Source organism: Salmo salar, chromosome 10 (assembly GCF_965601325.2).
Source record: "Salmo salar chromosome 10, fSalSal1, whole genome shotgun sequence".
Taxonomy (NCBI): domain Eukaryota; kingdom Metazoa; phylum Chordata; class Actinopteri; order Salmoniformes; family Salmonidae; genus Salmo; species Salmo salar.
In genome coordinates, this window is record NC_138300.1 from 39604638 (window position 1) to 39623610 (window position 18973).

Consider the following 18973-nt stretch of genomic DNA (forward strand, 5'->3'; position numbering starts at 1 on the left):
ATTGTGGAGTAACTCCAATGTTGTTGATCCATCCTCAGTTTTCTCCTATCACAGCCATTAAACTCTGTAACTGTTTTAAATTGGCCTCATGGTGAAATCACTGAGCGGTTTCCTTCCTTTCCGGCAACTGAGTTAGGAAGGACACCTGTGTCTTTGTAGTGACTGGGTGTATTGATGATACACCATCCAAAGTGTAATTAATAACTTCACCATGCTCAAAGGGATATTCAATGTCTGTATATATTTACCCATCTACTAATAGGTGCCCATCTTTGCGAGGTATTTGGAATCATTCCTGGTCTTTCTGGTTGAATCTTTGTTTGAAATGCACTGTTCAACTGCGGGACCTTACAGATAAATATATGTGTGAGGTACAGGGATGAGGTAGCCTTAAAAAAATTATGTTGAACACACAGAGTGAGTCCATGCAACTTATTATGTGACTTGTTAAACAAAATAAAAACATTTCACAGGTATGGTCATTGTATTTCTACACCTATTTCAAATATTTACCCCCAAAATAACTTTCCCTCTTAACATTATAAGCAGTCATACGTGCTTAGCGACCAAGTTTTTTTTCATATGGTACTAGGGTTTGAATAATTCCACACATGCTGCAAATAATGCTCCACTAATTCTCACTGGTTTTTACACAACAATCCCATCAGACCCAAGACAGGTATGTGTCCTAAATGGCAAACTATTCCCTATATAGTGTACTACTTTTGACCAGGGTCCATCAAAAGTAGAGCACTTTATAGGAAATAGGGTGCAATTTGGGACTGAGCCAAGCTGTAATTCACAGCTGGCTTATCAGATAAGCTGACGTTGATGACTCTGTTTTCCTTTGTTGATGTTTTATCAACTGAGAGTGAGTCTGTGTCACAAAGTGCACCTTTCTTCCTATGTAGTGCACTACTTATGACCAGTGCTCATACGGCTCTGATCAAAAGTAATGCACTATATAGGGAATAAGGTGCCATCTGGGTCACAACCTAAGACAGGCAGAGCCAGTTTAACAGTGTTACTGCGACCGCCCTGGCTGGAAGGTACTATAAAGTATACCAACCTGACAGCTCCCTGTGTCAGCACCACACAGGAACACACCTTTCAAAAATATTCACCCAGAGGAAGAGAGGGGGAGAAGGGGTAAGGGGAGTCAACTAATAGAGAGAGAGTGAGGGAGAATGAAAGGAGAGAGAGAAAAAAGAGAGAGTGAGGGTGGTTATGGGAGGGTGTGGCAGAGAGGGGTGTGGTCGGGATGGGGGGAGGGGGAGGTGTGGTGGGGGGGTAATGGTTGTTGACATAAGACATGCTGTAGGTGTCCATCGTCCCTGAGGAGAAAATACATAAGACACCTCCCTCCCCTCATATTTAACACCCGCCTCATGAATTCTCAAGCCTAAATTCTACATTCTGAGGGAGAGAGTAAGACTAAAGAGAGAGGGGGACTGTACTGTACATTAACTGTCTGTATGGTGCAGACTCTATAACACTGTCATGGCTAGGGCTAGGGTCAGGCATGCAGGAGTCTGCCTGCTGCTTCTGCTGATCGTGGCACTGGTGAGTACCCCTGGCGCTTTCTTGAAATATTATCATTTATATTGAAATGTCAATATAAAATGTTGAAGGAGAGCCTGTTGTTGCAAGTAGATATTTTATGCTTCAGGTTAGGTAATTTGATTGCAATCTGCTATCTTGTATTAGTCTTAATTAGGCATGTGCCTTATTAAATGTGCTTTATAAAAACACCTATTTGCTCTTGTGCCGCAAAGCTGGAAGCACAACTTTAAACACTGTTGATGCCTCTTTAGCAGGGTTCCCCAACTGGTGGCGTGGGTGCTTTTATTTGGCCCCCCAATCTTAAAAAAAAAAATACTAAAGGAAACCATTTTTTGTGACACAAAAGACTGAAAACATCAGGAAATCAGCTCCAAGAGATTTTAATTTAAGAAATCTATTCCCAAGTATTCTCACACATAATAAAGACACGTGATTGTAAACAAATGTAAGCAAGGTTGAAAATTATTATGTTTTAGTCAAACATTATATCTGTTTGGGCTTCTTGCGGTCAATTTGCAGTCTAGAAATAATTAGTAATTATGTTCCGGCCCTCCCAACCATCCGCTCAAGAAAAAATTGTCCCGCGGCTGAATGTAGTTGATGATCCCTGCTCTATAGCTGTAAGAAATTAGTGTCAGAGAACATTCTCTTTTTCTAATTCCAAAGTTGCTTGTGCAATTATGTTGACAAACAAGTTCTTGCAGAAACCCATTCATTCCATGCAGACAAGCATAATGACCATCATTATGAGTGATTTATGCAGTGAAACAATATACTATGCATGATTCTTCAGTGTGGTTTCATTCTTCTAGTCCGTGCTGTGTGTTGTGAGTCATAAAGAGCCTAAGTGGTATTTTACTTTGGTCTTTGTTGCATCTTGGTCTTTATTGTTGCCTTAACCCATTAGCCATTGTAAACTTATAAATTCTGTTTACACTGAGTGTACAAAACATTAGGAACACCTTCCTAATATTGAGTTGCACCCCCTTTGCCCTCAGAACAGCCTCAATTTGTTGGGCATGGACTCTACAATGTTTCGAAAGCGTTCCACAGGGATGCTGGCCCATGTTGGCTCCAATGCTTTCCACAATTGTGTGAAGTTGGCTGGATGTCCTTTGGGTGGTGGACCATTCTTGATACACACAGGAAACTGTTGAGGGATAAAAACCCAGAAGCGTTGCAGTTCTTGACACACTCAAACCGGTGCGCCTTTCCATATCTCAATTGTCTCTAGGCTTAAACATCCTTCTTTAATTTGTCACCTCCCCTTCATCTACACTGATTGACGTGGATTTAACAGGTGACCTTGTCAGATAACCTGTTGTATAACAACATGACCTGAGGGGTTCAGTGTATTGTCTGAGTACATAATGTACAAGTAAGTGGATGGTGGTTGCAAAGAAACAGCAGCTCACTCTGTTGAAACATCAGCCTTTGCAGTAGGTACACAGTGTCTGTCTCCATAACCTTGGGAAGGGGTTATGTGTTCCATAACCCCAGGAAGGTATGGAACACAGTGGTGACACCGTAGAGATCCCATAATTCAGGACTCTCTGCAGGTGTTCTATATGAAATATAGTGCATTTACATATGGCTGACATAGCCAGTGGGACATCAGTAAGGGATCATAGCGCTCATCTGGATTCACCTGGCCAGTTTATGCCATTTAAAGAGCAGGTGTTCCTAATGTTTTGTACACTCAGTGTATACAGGTAAGGTAAAACAAAACAAAACAAAAAAATTAAATGCAAGAAAAAGCCCCATGGGCACAATTAAAATCATAACTTGTTCCAGGTGCCTCTCAACCGACCTTAACCCATTCCAGGAACAGCACAATCCAAAACAGAGAGAGAGGGAGAAGCTGAAAAATGCAACCGCTCATTCACATACCTGTAAAGTACTTCCAACAGAGATACTTTTGTTTGACATGCAATGCAAATAATATATGTCACAAAAAAATCAACAGAACACACACACACTTGTTGGGAAAGGGGATACCTAGTCAGTTGCACAACTGAATACACTCAAACTGTCACATGCGTCGTTAAGGACAGACCAAGGCGCAGCAGGTATAGTGCTCATTCTTACTTGTTTATTTAAAGAGAACACGTAAACAAAGAAAAACAAATGACAACAAACAGTTCCGTAAGGTTCACATACTATAACGGAAAATAACCACCCACAAAACCCAAAGGAAAACAGGCTGCCTAAGTATGGCTTCCAATCAGAGACAACGAAAGACACCTGCCTATGATTGGAAACCACACTCGGCCAAACCTGGAAAACGGAACATAGAATATGAAAACTAGATCCAAAATCCCCTAGACCAACAACCCCAAAACACACAAAACAAACACCCCCTGCCACGCCCTGACCATACTACAATGACAAACGACCCCTTTACCGGTCAGGACGTGACACAAACGAAATGCGTCTTCCACATTTAACCCAACCCATCTTAAGCAGAGAGGTGCGGGGGGCCTCCTTAATCAACATCATTGGCTCCTGGGTAGCAGTTGTTGGAGGTTAAATGCCTTGCTCAAGGGCAGAACTACAGATTTTTCCAATTTACTGGGTCAGGGATTCAAACTAGCGTCCTTCCAGTTACTGGCCCAATGCTCTTAACCCCTAGGCTACCTGCCGCCTCATTGCAACACCATGTACTGTGCCTCAGGTTGCCTCAGGTTGAAAACATACAGTATGATTGTCATTTGCTTTGTACAAAATAAAAATGTAAAGGCAGGCAGGAAAAGACAGATCTATTTCCCTCAAGCAATAAACCGCTGTGATCGACGCTCTAACTTTCTCCCCAGCTAACAGAGAGGTGTGGACGCTATAGGGGACAAAATGTTCCTCTCTAGAGAGGGAGACAGGCCACAATCCAGGACATGCATTATGTACATGTTCAAACACAGCTTATAGGCTATAGGCTACATACCATACACTAGGAATCATCAACCAGATTCAGCCACTGGCAAAAAAAAAAATATTAAGCAGAAGGTCTGCAAATTGACTGCAAGGAGCCCAAACAGATATAATATTTCACTAAACATAATCATTTCAAACCTTGCTTACATTTGTATACGATAACATCTCTCTATTATGCGTGGGAATACTTGATACAGATTTCCAAAATACATTTGAAAAAATCTGGTGTTTTTACAGTCCAACAATAAAAATATGAAAACAATTTGCTAAGAAAACTTGGGGGGGGGGTAAATAAAATCACCCAAGGGGCAATTTCAGCCCGCTGACCGCCAGTTGGGGAACCCTGACATACAATCAAAAGGGGACCTTTGTGCTCTCCCAGAAGCTTGGCTGGTGTGTAAAACTCACAAATTCAGACAAACAAAATGTCTAATCGGTCCACACTCAAAAAGATGTAACATAAAGCTTACATAATATTTTTTTTCACTGCATCAGGGATAGCGTACACAGATGTTTAGGCATTGCAGACTTTTTCAGTGTGCAGGTACAAATCTTTTTAATTCAAAGCAGCATTTGTAGGGAACACAGGTGATCAACCGATGAGCAGCAGGTGCTTCTAATTGGGGTTGCCACTCATCTGACAATCAGGGATGTGGCATCTCTGGTCTACCTATATACAAGGTTTTGTACCTACACACTGAAGAAGGCCGCAAAACCGAAATGTCTGTGTACACTATCCCTCATGCAGTGAAAACAAAAAACTAAATTTAAAAAGAAAGTAAGCTTTATGCAATATCTTTTTGAGTGTGGACCTATCACATCTTTTGTATATGGTGTGATGGATGATGGATGAGAGTACATCTTTATCTGATCAGACAGAAAACAGACGCAACCCATCTGTAGCCATAGTCCGCCTTATTTCTGTGCCAACAGTCTCTCTCTCTCTCTCTCTCTCTCTTTCTCTCTATCTCACTCAATTTCCCTCTCTCATCCGCTCTCTCTGTCTCTTTCTCATGTTATCTTTCTCTCTCTCTCTCTCAAACCTCTCCCAGCTAGCAATGAGGAATTGGCTCAGAAGCGGCCCCCGGAACTGATTAAATTGGCCCGGAATCGGGTGTCGGACTTGGCACAAAATCAAAATGAATGACTGCCCAGAATCGGCCCAAGTACATCGGTCCGTTTCCGTCTACCGGAATTCAACCGACTTTGCCGGCATCTTACCTGAATCCCCCAGAAGGGCCCCGATGCAAATTTAAATTAATGATTACAAAATTACGCGATTTAGTCATTTTAAATAGTACTATTATACATTTTATACATACAAATTATATCCATCCACAAAAAAAACATTTTGTGTCGGAGGAAACACCATACACCTGGTGACTGTGTCAGCGTGCATGCACCTGGTCAGCCACAGGAGTTGCTACAGCGCGATAGGACAAGGACATTCCAGCCGGCCAAACTATCCCCTAAGTCGGGCGACGCTGGGCCAATTGTGCGTTGCCTCATGAGTCTCCCAGTCGGCACAGGTCTCGAACCAGCATCTGTAGCAGGGCAGTTTTCACTGCGATGCAGTGTCTTAGACCGCTGCGCCACTTGAGAGGCTCCATCCACAAAATTTGTAATGCTTATCAGTTGCCTTGCACAAAGTATCGAAATACTAAAATACTACTTAAAACAGGACTCTTAAAGAATTTAATTTAAATGTTAATTGTATTTTTTGATTACAGAAACAATGAGAAAATATGGAAAAATAAATAAATAATGAAATGTTAGTTATATAAAGTAGCCTGTGCAATCATCTGCCAGAGAGTAGCCCCAATCGGCCTGAGCCACAAGTAATACTTTTGGCCCAGATAACTCACACCGGAATCGGCCCGAGCTCAATCCCCAAATCCAAGCCATAAGTAATACTGTCGAAGACGGCCTAGACTTGGGCCACATGACAGCGGCCTAGACTCGGGCCCCATGACGTTGGCCGAGTCTGACTCTCAGCCGAGTGCCCCGACTCTCAGCCGGAATCGGCCCAGATCCACTTTGCTAGCCGGGCTCTCTCTCTCATGTTCTCTTTCTCTTCTTCTCTCCCTGTCTCTCTCTCTCTATTCCCACTCCCTCTCTTCTTCTCTCTATCTCTCTCTCTCCCTCTTTATTTCCCTCTCTTTCTTGTTCTCTCTCTTCCTCCCTATTTCCATCTCTATCTTGTTCTCTCTCGTTCTCACTCTCCATCTCTCTCTTTTGTTCTCTCTCTCCATCTCTCTCTTGTTCTCTCTCTCTCGTTCTCTCTCTCCCGCCCTCCATATTTCCCTCTCCCTCCCTCTCTCGTACTCTCTCTCTCCCTCCCTTTCTATTTCCATCTCTCTCTTGTTCTCTCTCCCTCTCTTGCTCTCTCTCCCTCTATATTTCCCTCTCTCTCCCTTTCTCTGACGTTCTCTTTCTCTTTTTCTCTCCCTGGCTCTTTCTCTCTCTCTCACTCTCTCTAAATGTTTCTTGTCTGGTCATTGTTAGAGGATGACAAAGTTGCACTTTCATTTTCAGAACAAAACATTCCAGATGTTTACGTGGACATCACATCAGTACTTATCATACAACAATAACATATGGCTCACTTGTTCGATTCTTTGGGATTCATAAAAAATCCTCACTATGCAGTGTTTGGTATTAAAGTGTAGGTGATAACCAATTGAGTTGAATGATTGTACGTTTAAGGAAGTACTTATTATTGACAACACACACTTTCCTACGACTTAAATATCAGTGGAAACAGTACCGTAAAATAAAGTGTTACCAAAGGCTTAGTAAAACTGCCTGAGGAAGCCCTATAATCAAATGAAATCGACGAAGACAACAATGGGCGAACATTTTCCTTGAAGAATGTTGTCAAGCTATGTTGCAGAGAAGTAAAGGTCATGGTGCTCTATTTTCTACTCCTTGTGGGAAACTAGTCAGATAACCTGTTGTATAACAACAGTGTATATTCTGAGTACATAATGTTGCTCACTCTGTTGAACAATTGGCCTTTGCAGTAGGTTTTTTATTTTATTTAACCAGTGTCTGTCTCCATAACTCCACGGGAAGGTATGGAACAGTGGTGACACCATAGATATCCCATAATTCAGGATGCTCTGCAGGTGTTCTACTGTATATGAAATATAGTGCATTACATATGGGTGACATAGCCAGTAGGACATCAATAAGGGATCCAAGCTTTCTCCTGGTCAGTCTATATCAAGGAAAGAGCAGGTTATTCAGGGCAGGATGCCTTCATTGGAGTTCTTCTGCACTAAATTGTATAGGGTGTATGGCTGAGGTTCTAGTTTATAAGAAGGCATAATTGCATAACAATTTGAAATGAGCTGCTCTTTTACACGTTGAGGACCACTAAAGTAAACACAAAATTACATAATGTGAGGCTACAAAAAATGCCAACTTAACCAATTTCTTAATCAGCGAGTTGGGTGGACTTCAGAAGTACAAGAAATGTAGCTTTTTTGATCAAGCTTGTTGAGTAAAATTACAAATGTATGTTCTTCTGCTTTTGTTCCTGCACCTAATTTTCATGAGTTGCACGTTAAGTCACAATATTGTTTTGAACGTACGTTTTGGACTGATGGCCGACGGAGCATTCTACTCAATGCATCGTCAATGAGCGCTGATAAAGATTTAATCAAAACTGCATTACTGTGGCTTGGAAATACAATGACATTCAAAAGGAGGCAAAAAGTGTTGTTGTCACCAGAATAACTGTAGATGCAGTATAACGTTAACTATCTAGCTAAAATTGAGGGGAGGCCACCGGATTTCAGCTAACTAACATTAGCATTGTTAGCTATTTCTGACGAACTTTGCTGGCTAAAAACAACATTGCCATCTATCTAAACTACATTTGACGACATGATAATGCTGGCAAAGTTGTTTCCTACTAAATATTTGACTACTTTAGCAACGTCACCGTATTTCCAGGCACTATAGTTTAATTTAGACTAAACAGTAGTCAGCCTCTGTCCAGAATGACTGGGTTTATCACCACTTTAGGGCACCACTATGGTGCCGCCGATAGAGGGCTTGAGAACGTTCATAACAATGGTATGATGCGACCGAGTGACGGAGGTGCAACCTACGAATAGAATATAAGCTCAAAAGAACTGAGAGTTCCTGCACCTAAATATGATACCCAAAATGAGTATCGGCACCTACTGTATTTCAGTCCAAATCAAGCACTGGCCTAAACATGCATACACCATCAGCTGGAATTCATAGCAAGCAGTAGGGAGGGGGTGGGAAAACGAAAGGGATATATACAGTATTGACCATTATAATAATACATTTTATTTGGCAGATGCCTTTCAGGACACTCAAGGACATCTTACATAGATTTTATGTACAGCACTAGGTTTTATTTAATGTAAGCCTATATAATGAATTTGAATTATGCTTGATTATTTACCGGGGGGACTAAAAGGAAATTGTAAAAAAATAATAATAATACAAGGAGCTTATTACTTTCAAAGTAATGGGCACGTTCTGGCATGTGTCACTTCGCACTGATACCATGTGCAGTAAACAGTACCTATCGCTGTGTAGACTAGGCTACACTGTGTAGGCTTCTCACCGTTAGCAAGCTAACTAAGACTCACTAGTCAACTTGGTTAACAAAAAAACAAGTAAAATGGCCAAACAAAGCTCACTGTTCAATTCAAGAGATCGGGTATATAAGAGGGTGTTGGAGCGTTTGCCAAGTTATTTGACATCAGTGATTTTGCCATGAAGGGCCTTCAGTCCCCCTTTATATCAATCACTGATTGCATTGATCTAATTGAGGGCCTTAAAGACAATGAACAGCACTACAACAGCGTTTTTATTCAACACTTTTAGAAATCATGAAACACGCTTCTCTACTTCTACTCGCACGATCTCCATCCTTCAGCTGAGACATGACCATCAGTCCAGTGAAACAAAAAAACTAGTTATATTATTATGATTTCAGCTCTGATGTGCCTCACAATTAATAGGCTACAACAACTGACTTATTACCAGTGTTATCATATAGCCTAGCTTGAGTCTTTTTAAAATATAAGGGACTCTACATTATTTATAATAAGGGGGATTCCTATATGGAGAAAATCAGAACTCTTATAATATATGAAAATAGGCAAATGCATGAAACAATATTTATTTCCAGTCTGTAATAGCCTATCATTTTTTGGAATTGAATTGAATTGGGATATAGAACTTTGCCCTGTGCTTCTCCGCCCATTCACTACAGTTCATTATTTGAACAACATAAAAAAATTTCTAAATATTGTGCCTTTAACATGATTCAAACCTCATACCCTGAATGTTCCATAGTTCCATACTTTACCTGCTAAGCTATCAGTCAGGTGAAACTACATGTCCAAAATCCTAACTACACAACCAAAAATATGTGAACACCTGCTCGTCAAACATCTCTTTCCAAAATCATGGTCATTAACATGGAGTTGGTCCCCCCTTTGCTGCTATAAAAGCCTCCAGTCTTCTGGGAAGGCTTAACATTAGATGTTGGAACATGCTTTCATTTAGCAACAAAAGCATTAGTTAGGTCGGGTACTGATGTTGGACGATTAGGCCTGGCTCATAGTCAGTGTTCCAATCATCCTAAAGGTGTTTGAAGGGGTTGATGTCAGGGCTCTGTTCAGGCCAGTCAAGTTCTTCCATAGCGACAAACAGTTATTGTGCTGACATTGCTTCCAGAGGTAGTTTGGAACTCGATAGTGAGTGTTACAACCGAGGACAAACACATTTTTTGGCTCCTAGACGTTTCCACTTCACAATAACAGCACTTACAGTTGACCGGGGCAGCTCTAGCAGGGCAGACATTTGACAAACTGACTTGTTGGAAAGGTAGCATCCTATGACGGTGCCACATTGAAAGTCATGGAGCTCTTTAGTAAGGCCATTCTACTGCCAATGTTTGTCTATGAAGATTGCATGGCAGTGTGCTCGATTTTATACACTTGTCAACAACGAGTGTGGCTGAATAACCTTATCCACTAATTTGAAGGGGTGTCCACATACTTTTGTATATAGTGTATTTGTAAGTACTGTGTCCAGTAGAGGTCGGTGTTTGAAAGCAGTTTGAAATTGATGAAAGCACCGGAACCACTGCGAAATCAGTGGGATCTCACATTTTGCAAGACATGCCTCGGAGCTCCGGTATCAAACATAACATCACTACCTGCAGGCTTAATGCAGCCTGTAAACAGACCACTGCGCTAGGGTGTAAAACTAGGCCCTCAAAGAAAGGTCACATGATATATGTAATGTATTGTCATAAAGAGTTTGATTTTACACTGTGAAATATGCAAATAAGGTGGAATAAATTCTAAAGTTGACTTGTATGTTCACTCTATCTAAAATTCAAAGTTGAATGAACATACAATTTAACTTGAGAATGTATGTTGGTTCAGCTATGTAGTCCAAAATGTTCAGCAAACTCACAATGCTATTGCAGCTGGTTGCCTTACAATTGTATGTTGAATCAACTCTTCTTTTTTTGTAGTGTACACAGACGTTAACTGTATAAGATTACCTGTAACTCTGAATGTGCTCTTTTGATATTCCAGGTTATCAGTGCTGACGCAGAAGCAGAGATGCGAAGAAAGAATCTCAGGAGACAGAAGAGAGAATGGATCCTGCCTCCTGCCAAAATCTACGAGAATACAGACTACACACAAAGAGAGTACATTGCCAAGGTCTGCTAAACTAAGACACCAAGCAAAACCTGACTAATCATAATGACTACTGAAATAAGCTGAAATCCGCATAAAGTGAAACTGCGCCACTGTTCGTCCCAGCACATTTCTTATTGTTTTTAGCTGTACTTGATTGAGCTTTCCTGGCTGGCACAATGGAATCAATTTAATAGTCCCAAAAGTGCAAACCCACCTCACCCATCTGGCACCCCAGGCAGGCTCAATGAAATAAGTATTTGAAGGAACACAACCACTATTTAAAACTCAGGTCTGTTCTGTGGATGGCATGAGAAACTAAACGCTTGGAGGAATGAAACCAGGAACAGGTTTCTAACCAATGGCTTTGGCAGGCAAGGATGATGAGTATAGGTCTGGGCATTATGTTCACTTGGTTCATGTGAGAAAAGGAGGCAGAGATTCAGGTTACCAGCCTGTTTCATCTAGAGAGACATAGAAGTTGATTGTTGTGATGCTTATTTGGATGCAAATAAGCAGTTGGGCATAATCCTTAATCGTGAGTCACTCCATCCTGGCTGAAGTGGTTTGAGTTCTATGGAATTTGAACCCATGATAAACAACTATACTGACGAAATACATGTCATAAGCAATAATGAATTTAGGCATGTAACAAACATGTTTTTAAGACGTCAGGCCATATTAGAAACAGAACATCATTAATGTACCTTTTTAAATGTATGGATCATTGAGGAACTCCACAAGTTATATTCAGGTATGATTATCCCTTTGTCTCTGTTTCCTTATGTTTGAATGTAATTTGTTTGTTCAGATCCGCTCTGATAAGGACAAAGAGGCAAAGGTGGAGTATTACCTGGCAGGGAAGGGGGCTGACAAACCCCCCTTTAACCTCTTTATTGTCAACCCCGAGAATGGCTTTGTACGCATCACTGGCATCCTGGATCGGGAGAAATGTCCCATGTACAACGTGAGTCTCCTTGACGTTATGAAGTTGTCATCTATAAGAATTACATGGCAGTTATGACTGCAGCTTATAAGGTGTTTGTTAATATGTAACTGAAACCCATATATAACCCATATATATATTTTGTATTATTTTCCCACTGTCCCAGTTGACTGGAGTGGCCAGGTACAGAAACGGGACCTTGGCGGAAGCAAATATTCCTCTGCAGATTCATGTCATTGATCTGAACGATAACTCACCTTACTTTGAGCTGCACTCTGGGTCCATCGCAGAGTCCAGCAAAGCAGGTACATGACATTTTTTTAATTGTCACATACACCTGATAAGTGCAGTGAAATGTGTTGTTTTACAGGGTCAGCCATAGTAGTACAGCACCCCTGGAGAAGATTAGAGTTAAGTGCCTTGCTCAAGAGCACATTGACATATTTTACACCTTGTCGGCTCGGGTATTTGAACCAGCGACCTTTCAGTTACTAGCCCAACACTCAAACTGCTAGACTACCTGCCGCCAAATGCCCTCAAATAAGACAGATACCCTCTTCTCGTTGGTGCTGTACAATCAGATTGGACATCATCTGATGTACCACACAGTGTTTAACAAATCCAGAAACACATATCGAGGCTGCCTCTTGCCTTTGGAATAATATGTCTCACATTGTCCTCTCCCATTGCCCCCTGCCCTGTGAAACATCAGGCACAGAAATCATGCAGATCATTGGGAAAGATGACGATCAGGAGGGGAGCATCAACTCTAAGATCCATTACAAGATCATCAGCCAGAAACCAGCAGGGTCCGGAGCCATGTTCACCATCGATGAGAATACAGGGAAACTCTTCGTCAAGGATGCCACACTGGACAGAGAGGTACACTTGATGAGGCCTTGACAGCCCTACAAACTGTCTGTATCAGTGGAGGCTGCTGAGGGGAGAACGGCTCATAATAATGGCCAGAACGGAGCAATGGAATGGCATCTGGAAACCATGTGTTTGATGTATTTGATACCATTCAACTGATGACACTCCAGTCATTATCACGAGCCCGTTCTCCCTAATTAAGGTGCCATAAACCTCCTGTGGTCTGTATGGTATTTTCAGACTATTTGGTAGCCAGAAGTGTCAAGTGTACACCAGGCAAGCTCAATCAAAAGCAGCTAAAATACGAAGTGAACCAAGGTCTGATGTGAAATACCAGTATATGAAAGTCTCTTTGCTTTATCTTTTCTAGACTCACGATTCGTACACTATAATCGTCCAAGGGACAGATATGGGCGGGGCAGCTGGAGGCAACACGGGAACAGGAACTGTGGAAATAAAGGTCCTGGACATCAATGACAACGTCCCCACACTGGAGAAGGGGCAGGTAAAAGATACAGCCTAGGTTTCAACCTTTCCTGACATTTTGTTACATGCTGTGTTTTCCATGCCAGTGGGTCACAATCTTGGAATGATATTAATGATGAATAACAAATGTTTGTAATACATTTTCTCTCATTTTACTGAGGTTATCCTTCAAATACATACAGTGCCTGTAGAAAGTCTACACCCCCTTGAACTTCAAAAAATATTTTGTTGCGTTACAAAGTGGAATTAAAATTGATTTATTTGTATTTTTTTGTCAACAATCTACACAAAATACATGTCAATAGTGGAAGAAAAATGTAATATATTTTTTAGATTAATGTAAAATAAAACTCTAATATATTTTGATTACCTAAGTATTCACCAAAATGAGTCAATACATGATAGAAACACCATTGGCAGCGATTACATTACAATTTTATTTTCAGTTTGACATTACGGAGTATTTTGTTTAGATCAATGACAAAAAATTACAATTAAATATATTTAAATCCCACTTTGTAACGCAACAAAATGTGAAAAAAGTTCAACTGGGTGTAGACTTTCTATAAGACTGTATCTGGCCGCCATTCAGCTAGCACAATCAGATGTCAAACTATAGCTTGTCATTTATATTTGTACTGTACCATTGTAACGTGGGGGATTAAATAATAAAGGGAACTCAGCCTGTTACCTATGGCAGAAACATACTGTATAACATACTGTATGTATATTTGTTGAGGCTGATCCCTGCCATTGTTCTGTCAGTATGCAGGGAAAGTTGACGAGAACATTGCTGATGTCATTGTGATGAGGATCAAAACAGTGGACAGAGATCTAGAACACACAGATAACTGGCGGGCCGTCTTTCACATCACCCAAGGCAACGAGGACGGACTCTTCTCCATCGAGACGGACCAAGACACCAACGAAGGCATTCTGAAGCTGATCAAGGTATGACCAGACTCTGAGACCTCACTCAATGTTGTTTGGACATTTTGAGCTTATGTTATCTGACTGTATTTTCACATATGGTTTGAGTTGTCAAACTCAGTTCTGTAGAGGCCTATTTATTGATGCAGTATGTCTAAGAGTTTACTATATTTTTTCCTCATCTCAAACCCACAGGCAGTAGATTTCGAGGAAGTCCAGAAATTAGAACTTGGAATAGTCATTGAGAACGTAGCTCCTTTTGTTGTAGGGGGTGCTGTAGCGATGGATGTGGATGTTAATGCTGGGGAGGGGCGAGGGCCGGGAGCTGGAGCTGGCGCTGGGGCAGGGGCTGGAGCTGGTGTTGATGTAGGAGTGGGTGTTGGTGTAGATGTTGGGGGAGATGTGGGGGTGAATGCAGGGGTGGATGTGAATGTAGATGCTGGAGCTGGGCCCGGGGTAGGTGTTGGGGCTGGGGTTAAACCAGGAGTTGGGCCTGGGGTTAAGCCTGATCCCAATGGGAAGCCGAAACCAAAGCCAACACCTAAAGGGGGGAAGACCTACCCGATTTCGATCGTAGTTAACAACATGCCGGAAGGTCCAGCATTTAAGCCCAGCACCAAGCCTGTGCCTGTCTCTGAGGATCCCAACAAAATGCCGAAGGATGGAGTGATCGCCTCGTACCCTGCTGTGGACGGAGATACAGGGGAGCCTGCTGAGGACGTCAGGTTAGTGGGCTGACCAAGGAAACGACCAGAAATGGGTTAAATTATCAGTCTGGTGATCAACAGTAATTTGATCACAAAAGTAAAACAAAAAAAGACCATGTTTTTGAGGATTTTCACTAAATGTAATCCATAGACGGGTCCTTTGGAGGAAAGATTGTTGACATATATTTGACATTTTCATCTTAAAGTATAACTGAGAAATAATTCATTTAAATTTGAATATGACATTTTGTGACATTTCAGCTTTACCCAGGCCTCTTTGAAACTTCATGTTGTAGGTGCTACAAAGCTAAAGTTGGTGTAGTATTTTGATTTCAATTACACATTTCTTACATACATTTAAGAATATTGAAAATATAAAATTTTGATTTAGCAAATGTTTCTATACATTGTTTAACATAATACTCTAGAGGCATATCAAAGTTCCTGTCATAGGCGTCGTAATGAGTCGACCAAGGCGCAGCGGGTAAAGTGCTCATCTTCTTAATTTATTTAAAGAAAACACTTAAACAAAATAAACAAACGACGAAAAACAGTTCCATAAGGCTCCCAGGCTATACAGAAAATAACCACCCACAAAACACAAGTGAAACAACATCAACTAAATATGGCCCCCAATTAGAGATAACGACAACCAGCTGCCTCTAATTGGAGGTCATGCCCAAAAACCAACATAGAAATAGAAAACTAGATTTAACCATAGATATTGAAAACATAGAACACGAATCAAAAACACCAAAACACACAAAACAAACACCCCCTGCCACGCCCTGACCATACTATAGTGACAAATAACCGCTTTTACTGGTCAGGACGTGACAGTTCCAGAGTGGGATCACTGTTAGTTTTAACGTTATGGCCCATTTTAAACAGAGAAATTGGCAAAGTAGGCATAGTAGACAGTGTACCCAATCACATCCCTCCTTTTACTTGTATCATTGCACATCCTGCAAATAACTAGCAAAGGGCAACCATTTGTAATCCTTTTCACGTTCACTCTGTCAGTAATGCTTACAAATTGGGTCATAACACTAAAAATAGCAGAGATCCCACTTTGATATGCCTGTAGATTATATTATGTTCAACAATATATTGACACATTTTCCAAATCAAAAATGGTATATTTTCAATATTGATGTTAATATTTGTCAATATTCATAAATGTGTGTAGGAATTGTTTTTAAATGTGTATCTTTTTTAATTTAACCTTTATTTAACTAGGCAAGTCAGTTAAGAACAAATTATTTTTTACAATGACGGCCTACCAGGGAACAGTGGGTTAACTGCCTTGTTCAGGGGCACAACGACAGATTTTTACCTTGTCAGCTCGGGGATTTGATCCAGCAACCTTCCGGTTCGCTCTAACCACTAGGCTACCTGCCCAGCGGCCTTCGATCCAGCAACCTTCCGGGTTACTGGCCCAACGTTCTAACTACTACAGGCTACCTGTAGTAGTAATTTGGAAATCAAATCAAATCAAATTAAATCAAATCAAATCAAATGTATTTATATAGCCCTTCGTACATCAGCTGATATCTCAAAGTGCTGTACAGAAACCCAGCCTAAAACCCCAAACAGCAAGCAATGCATGTGAAAGAAGCACGGTGGCTAGGAAAAACTCCCTAGGAAAAACTCCCTAGAAAGGTCAAAAACCTAGGAAGAAACCTAGAGAGGAACCAGGCTATGAGGGGTGGCCAGTCCTCTTCTGGCTGTGCCGGGTGGATATTATAACAGAACATGGTCAAGATGTTAAAATGTTCATAAATGACCAGCATGGTCAAATAATAATAATCACTACACAATTACAGAGCAAGCGGTAAAGTTTCATATGACACCAACTTTTGCTTTGTACAGTAGCATGTACAGATTAAACATTACAGTGTCTTTTTACAAATATTCCAACTTCAATTAATTATTTACACTTTAAGATACAAATGTCAAATATCTGTCAACAATCCTTTCTCCAAAGGACCGTTAGCCTAAAATAATTTAGTGGTGAAAATCCAAAATAATGGTATTTTTTGTTCTTGTTTCATTAGGAATCACCCAAGAGTTAGTGATATATTCAGACTCTTAATGCGTATGTTGTCTTCTTCATATAAATCCATATTCCTTACTGCATTTTCCAGGTATGCCAAAGCCTATGACCCAGACAACTGGGTGACCATCGATGACAAGACAGCTGAGATAAGACTTATCAAGACGCCAGATCGAGAGTCTAAGTTCTTGGTGAATGGGACATACTTTGCCAAGATACTCGTCATTACCCAAGGTACTGTAAGATACTTTAGCGTCTAGCTAGGGCTTAATACAGAAATTGACTAAAATACTGACTATCATCTTCTTCCTTCTTCTTCATTCTTCTACATTAATATGAAAGTTAGCCTGTTAGAAATTAGCCTCAACAGTAACTGTCATAAATACTTCTCATAATTCAAAATGATCTTCTTGTCTTGTGCTGTTGGTCCCCGCCTTGCCACTGAATTTCTAATCTAAAACAGCTGGGTGTGTTGCTCAACTCTCATCTTCCCTTAACAAATTCAATGTTTATGAGAGCGGGTGGAAATATTTGCCGGAGATAATTCATCTTGGAAAAAGCACAGCAGAGACAGGTCCTTTTTAACAGCTCAACTATTCGGGGTGTAGACTCATTGCTCAACTAAGGGAATCAAATGTGATGACGATGGAGTGATGCCTGTCAAAAACAACAGCATGAAGCAACACGTCTATCCATCAGAACTGAAAACTAATCAGAGTTTATCCAGAAAATAAAAATTGATAGATACAGTGCCTTTGTAAAGTATTCAGACCCCTTGACTTTTTCCACACTTTGTTACATTTCAGCCTTATTCTAAAATGGATGAAATAAAATGTAAAAAATCCTCAGCAATTTACTCACAATACCCGATAATGACAAAGCAAAGAGGTTTTTAGATTTTTTTTCAAATGTATTAAAATAAAAAACAGAAATACCCTATTTACATAAGTAAATACACCCTTTTCTAGGAGACTCGAAATTGAGCTCAGGTGCATCTTGTTTCCATTGATCATCCTTGAGATGTTTCTACAACTTAATTGGAGTCCACCTGTGGTATAGTCAATTGATTGGACATGATTTGGAAAGACATACACCAGTCTATATACGTTTCAACAGTAGACAGTGCATGTCAGAGCATAAACCAAGCCATGAGGTCAAAGGAATTGTCCATAGAGCTCCGAGACAGGATTGTGTCGAGGCACAGATCTGGGGAAGGGTACCAAAACATTTCTGCATGTATTGACTCAGGGGGTTCAATACTTATCTAATCAAGATACAGTATAGTGTTTTATTTTTCATTTATCTTTTACAAATGTTAGAATTTTTCTTCCACTGACATTACAGAGTATTTTATGTAGATTATCGACAAAACATGACAATTAAATCCATTTTAATCCCACTTTGTAACACAACAAAATGTGGAAAAAGTAAAGGGATGTGAATACTTTCTGAAGGCACTTTAAACTAAAATGAAGGTCCCAGAGCTACACAAAAGGTGATATCTAGAACAGTGCAGAATCCTTTCCACAGAGAGTTTAACATGGAACCCAAAAGCGTTGTTCTTGGAACCAATGAATTAAGTGCCACATTTTAATGTTATTTAACAAAGCTTTTTGTATTATAATAATTACTTTAAATTTAAAACTCTATTTTATCAATGTACCAATCGGGTTTCAGGAAGAAGCATAGCACAATTACAGCAGCCATGAAGGTTTTAAATGATATCACTGAAGCTCTTGACAAAAAACAGCATTGTGTCTCACTTTTTATTGATCTC

At 40.5% G+C, this 18973-nt stretch overlaps 1 protein-coding gene across 1 annotated transcript in view; it reads left to right on the top strand.

Moving 5' to 3' along the window:
* Positions 1-1359: 1359 nt before the first annotated feature.
* Positions 1360-18973, top strand: part of si:ch73-74h11.1 (uncharacterized) — a 28948-nt gene continuing 11334 nt past the window's right edge. Inside the window, exons 1-9 of the mRNA XM_014123213.3 lie at positions 1360-1563; positions 11094-11222; positions 12010-12165; positions 12311-12449; positions 12857-13026; positions 13388-13522; positions 14269-14454; positions 14629-15158; positions 17288-17430. Of these exons, the coding sequence (XP_013978688.3) occupies positions 1501-1563; positions 11094-11222; positions 12010-12165; positions 12311-12449; positions 12857-13026; positions 13388-13522; positions 14269-14454; positions 14629-15158; positions 17288-17430 (1651 nt within the window). The 5' untranslated portion in view covers positions 1360-1500. The remainder of the gene's footprint in view (positions 1564-11093; positions 11223-12009; positions 12166-12310; positions 12450-12856; positions 13027-13387; positions 13523-14268; positions 14455-14628; positions 15159-17287; positions 17431-18973) is intronic.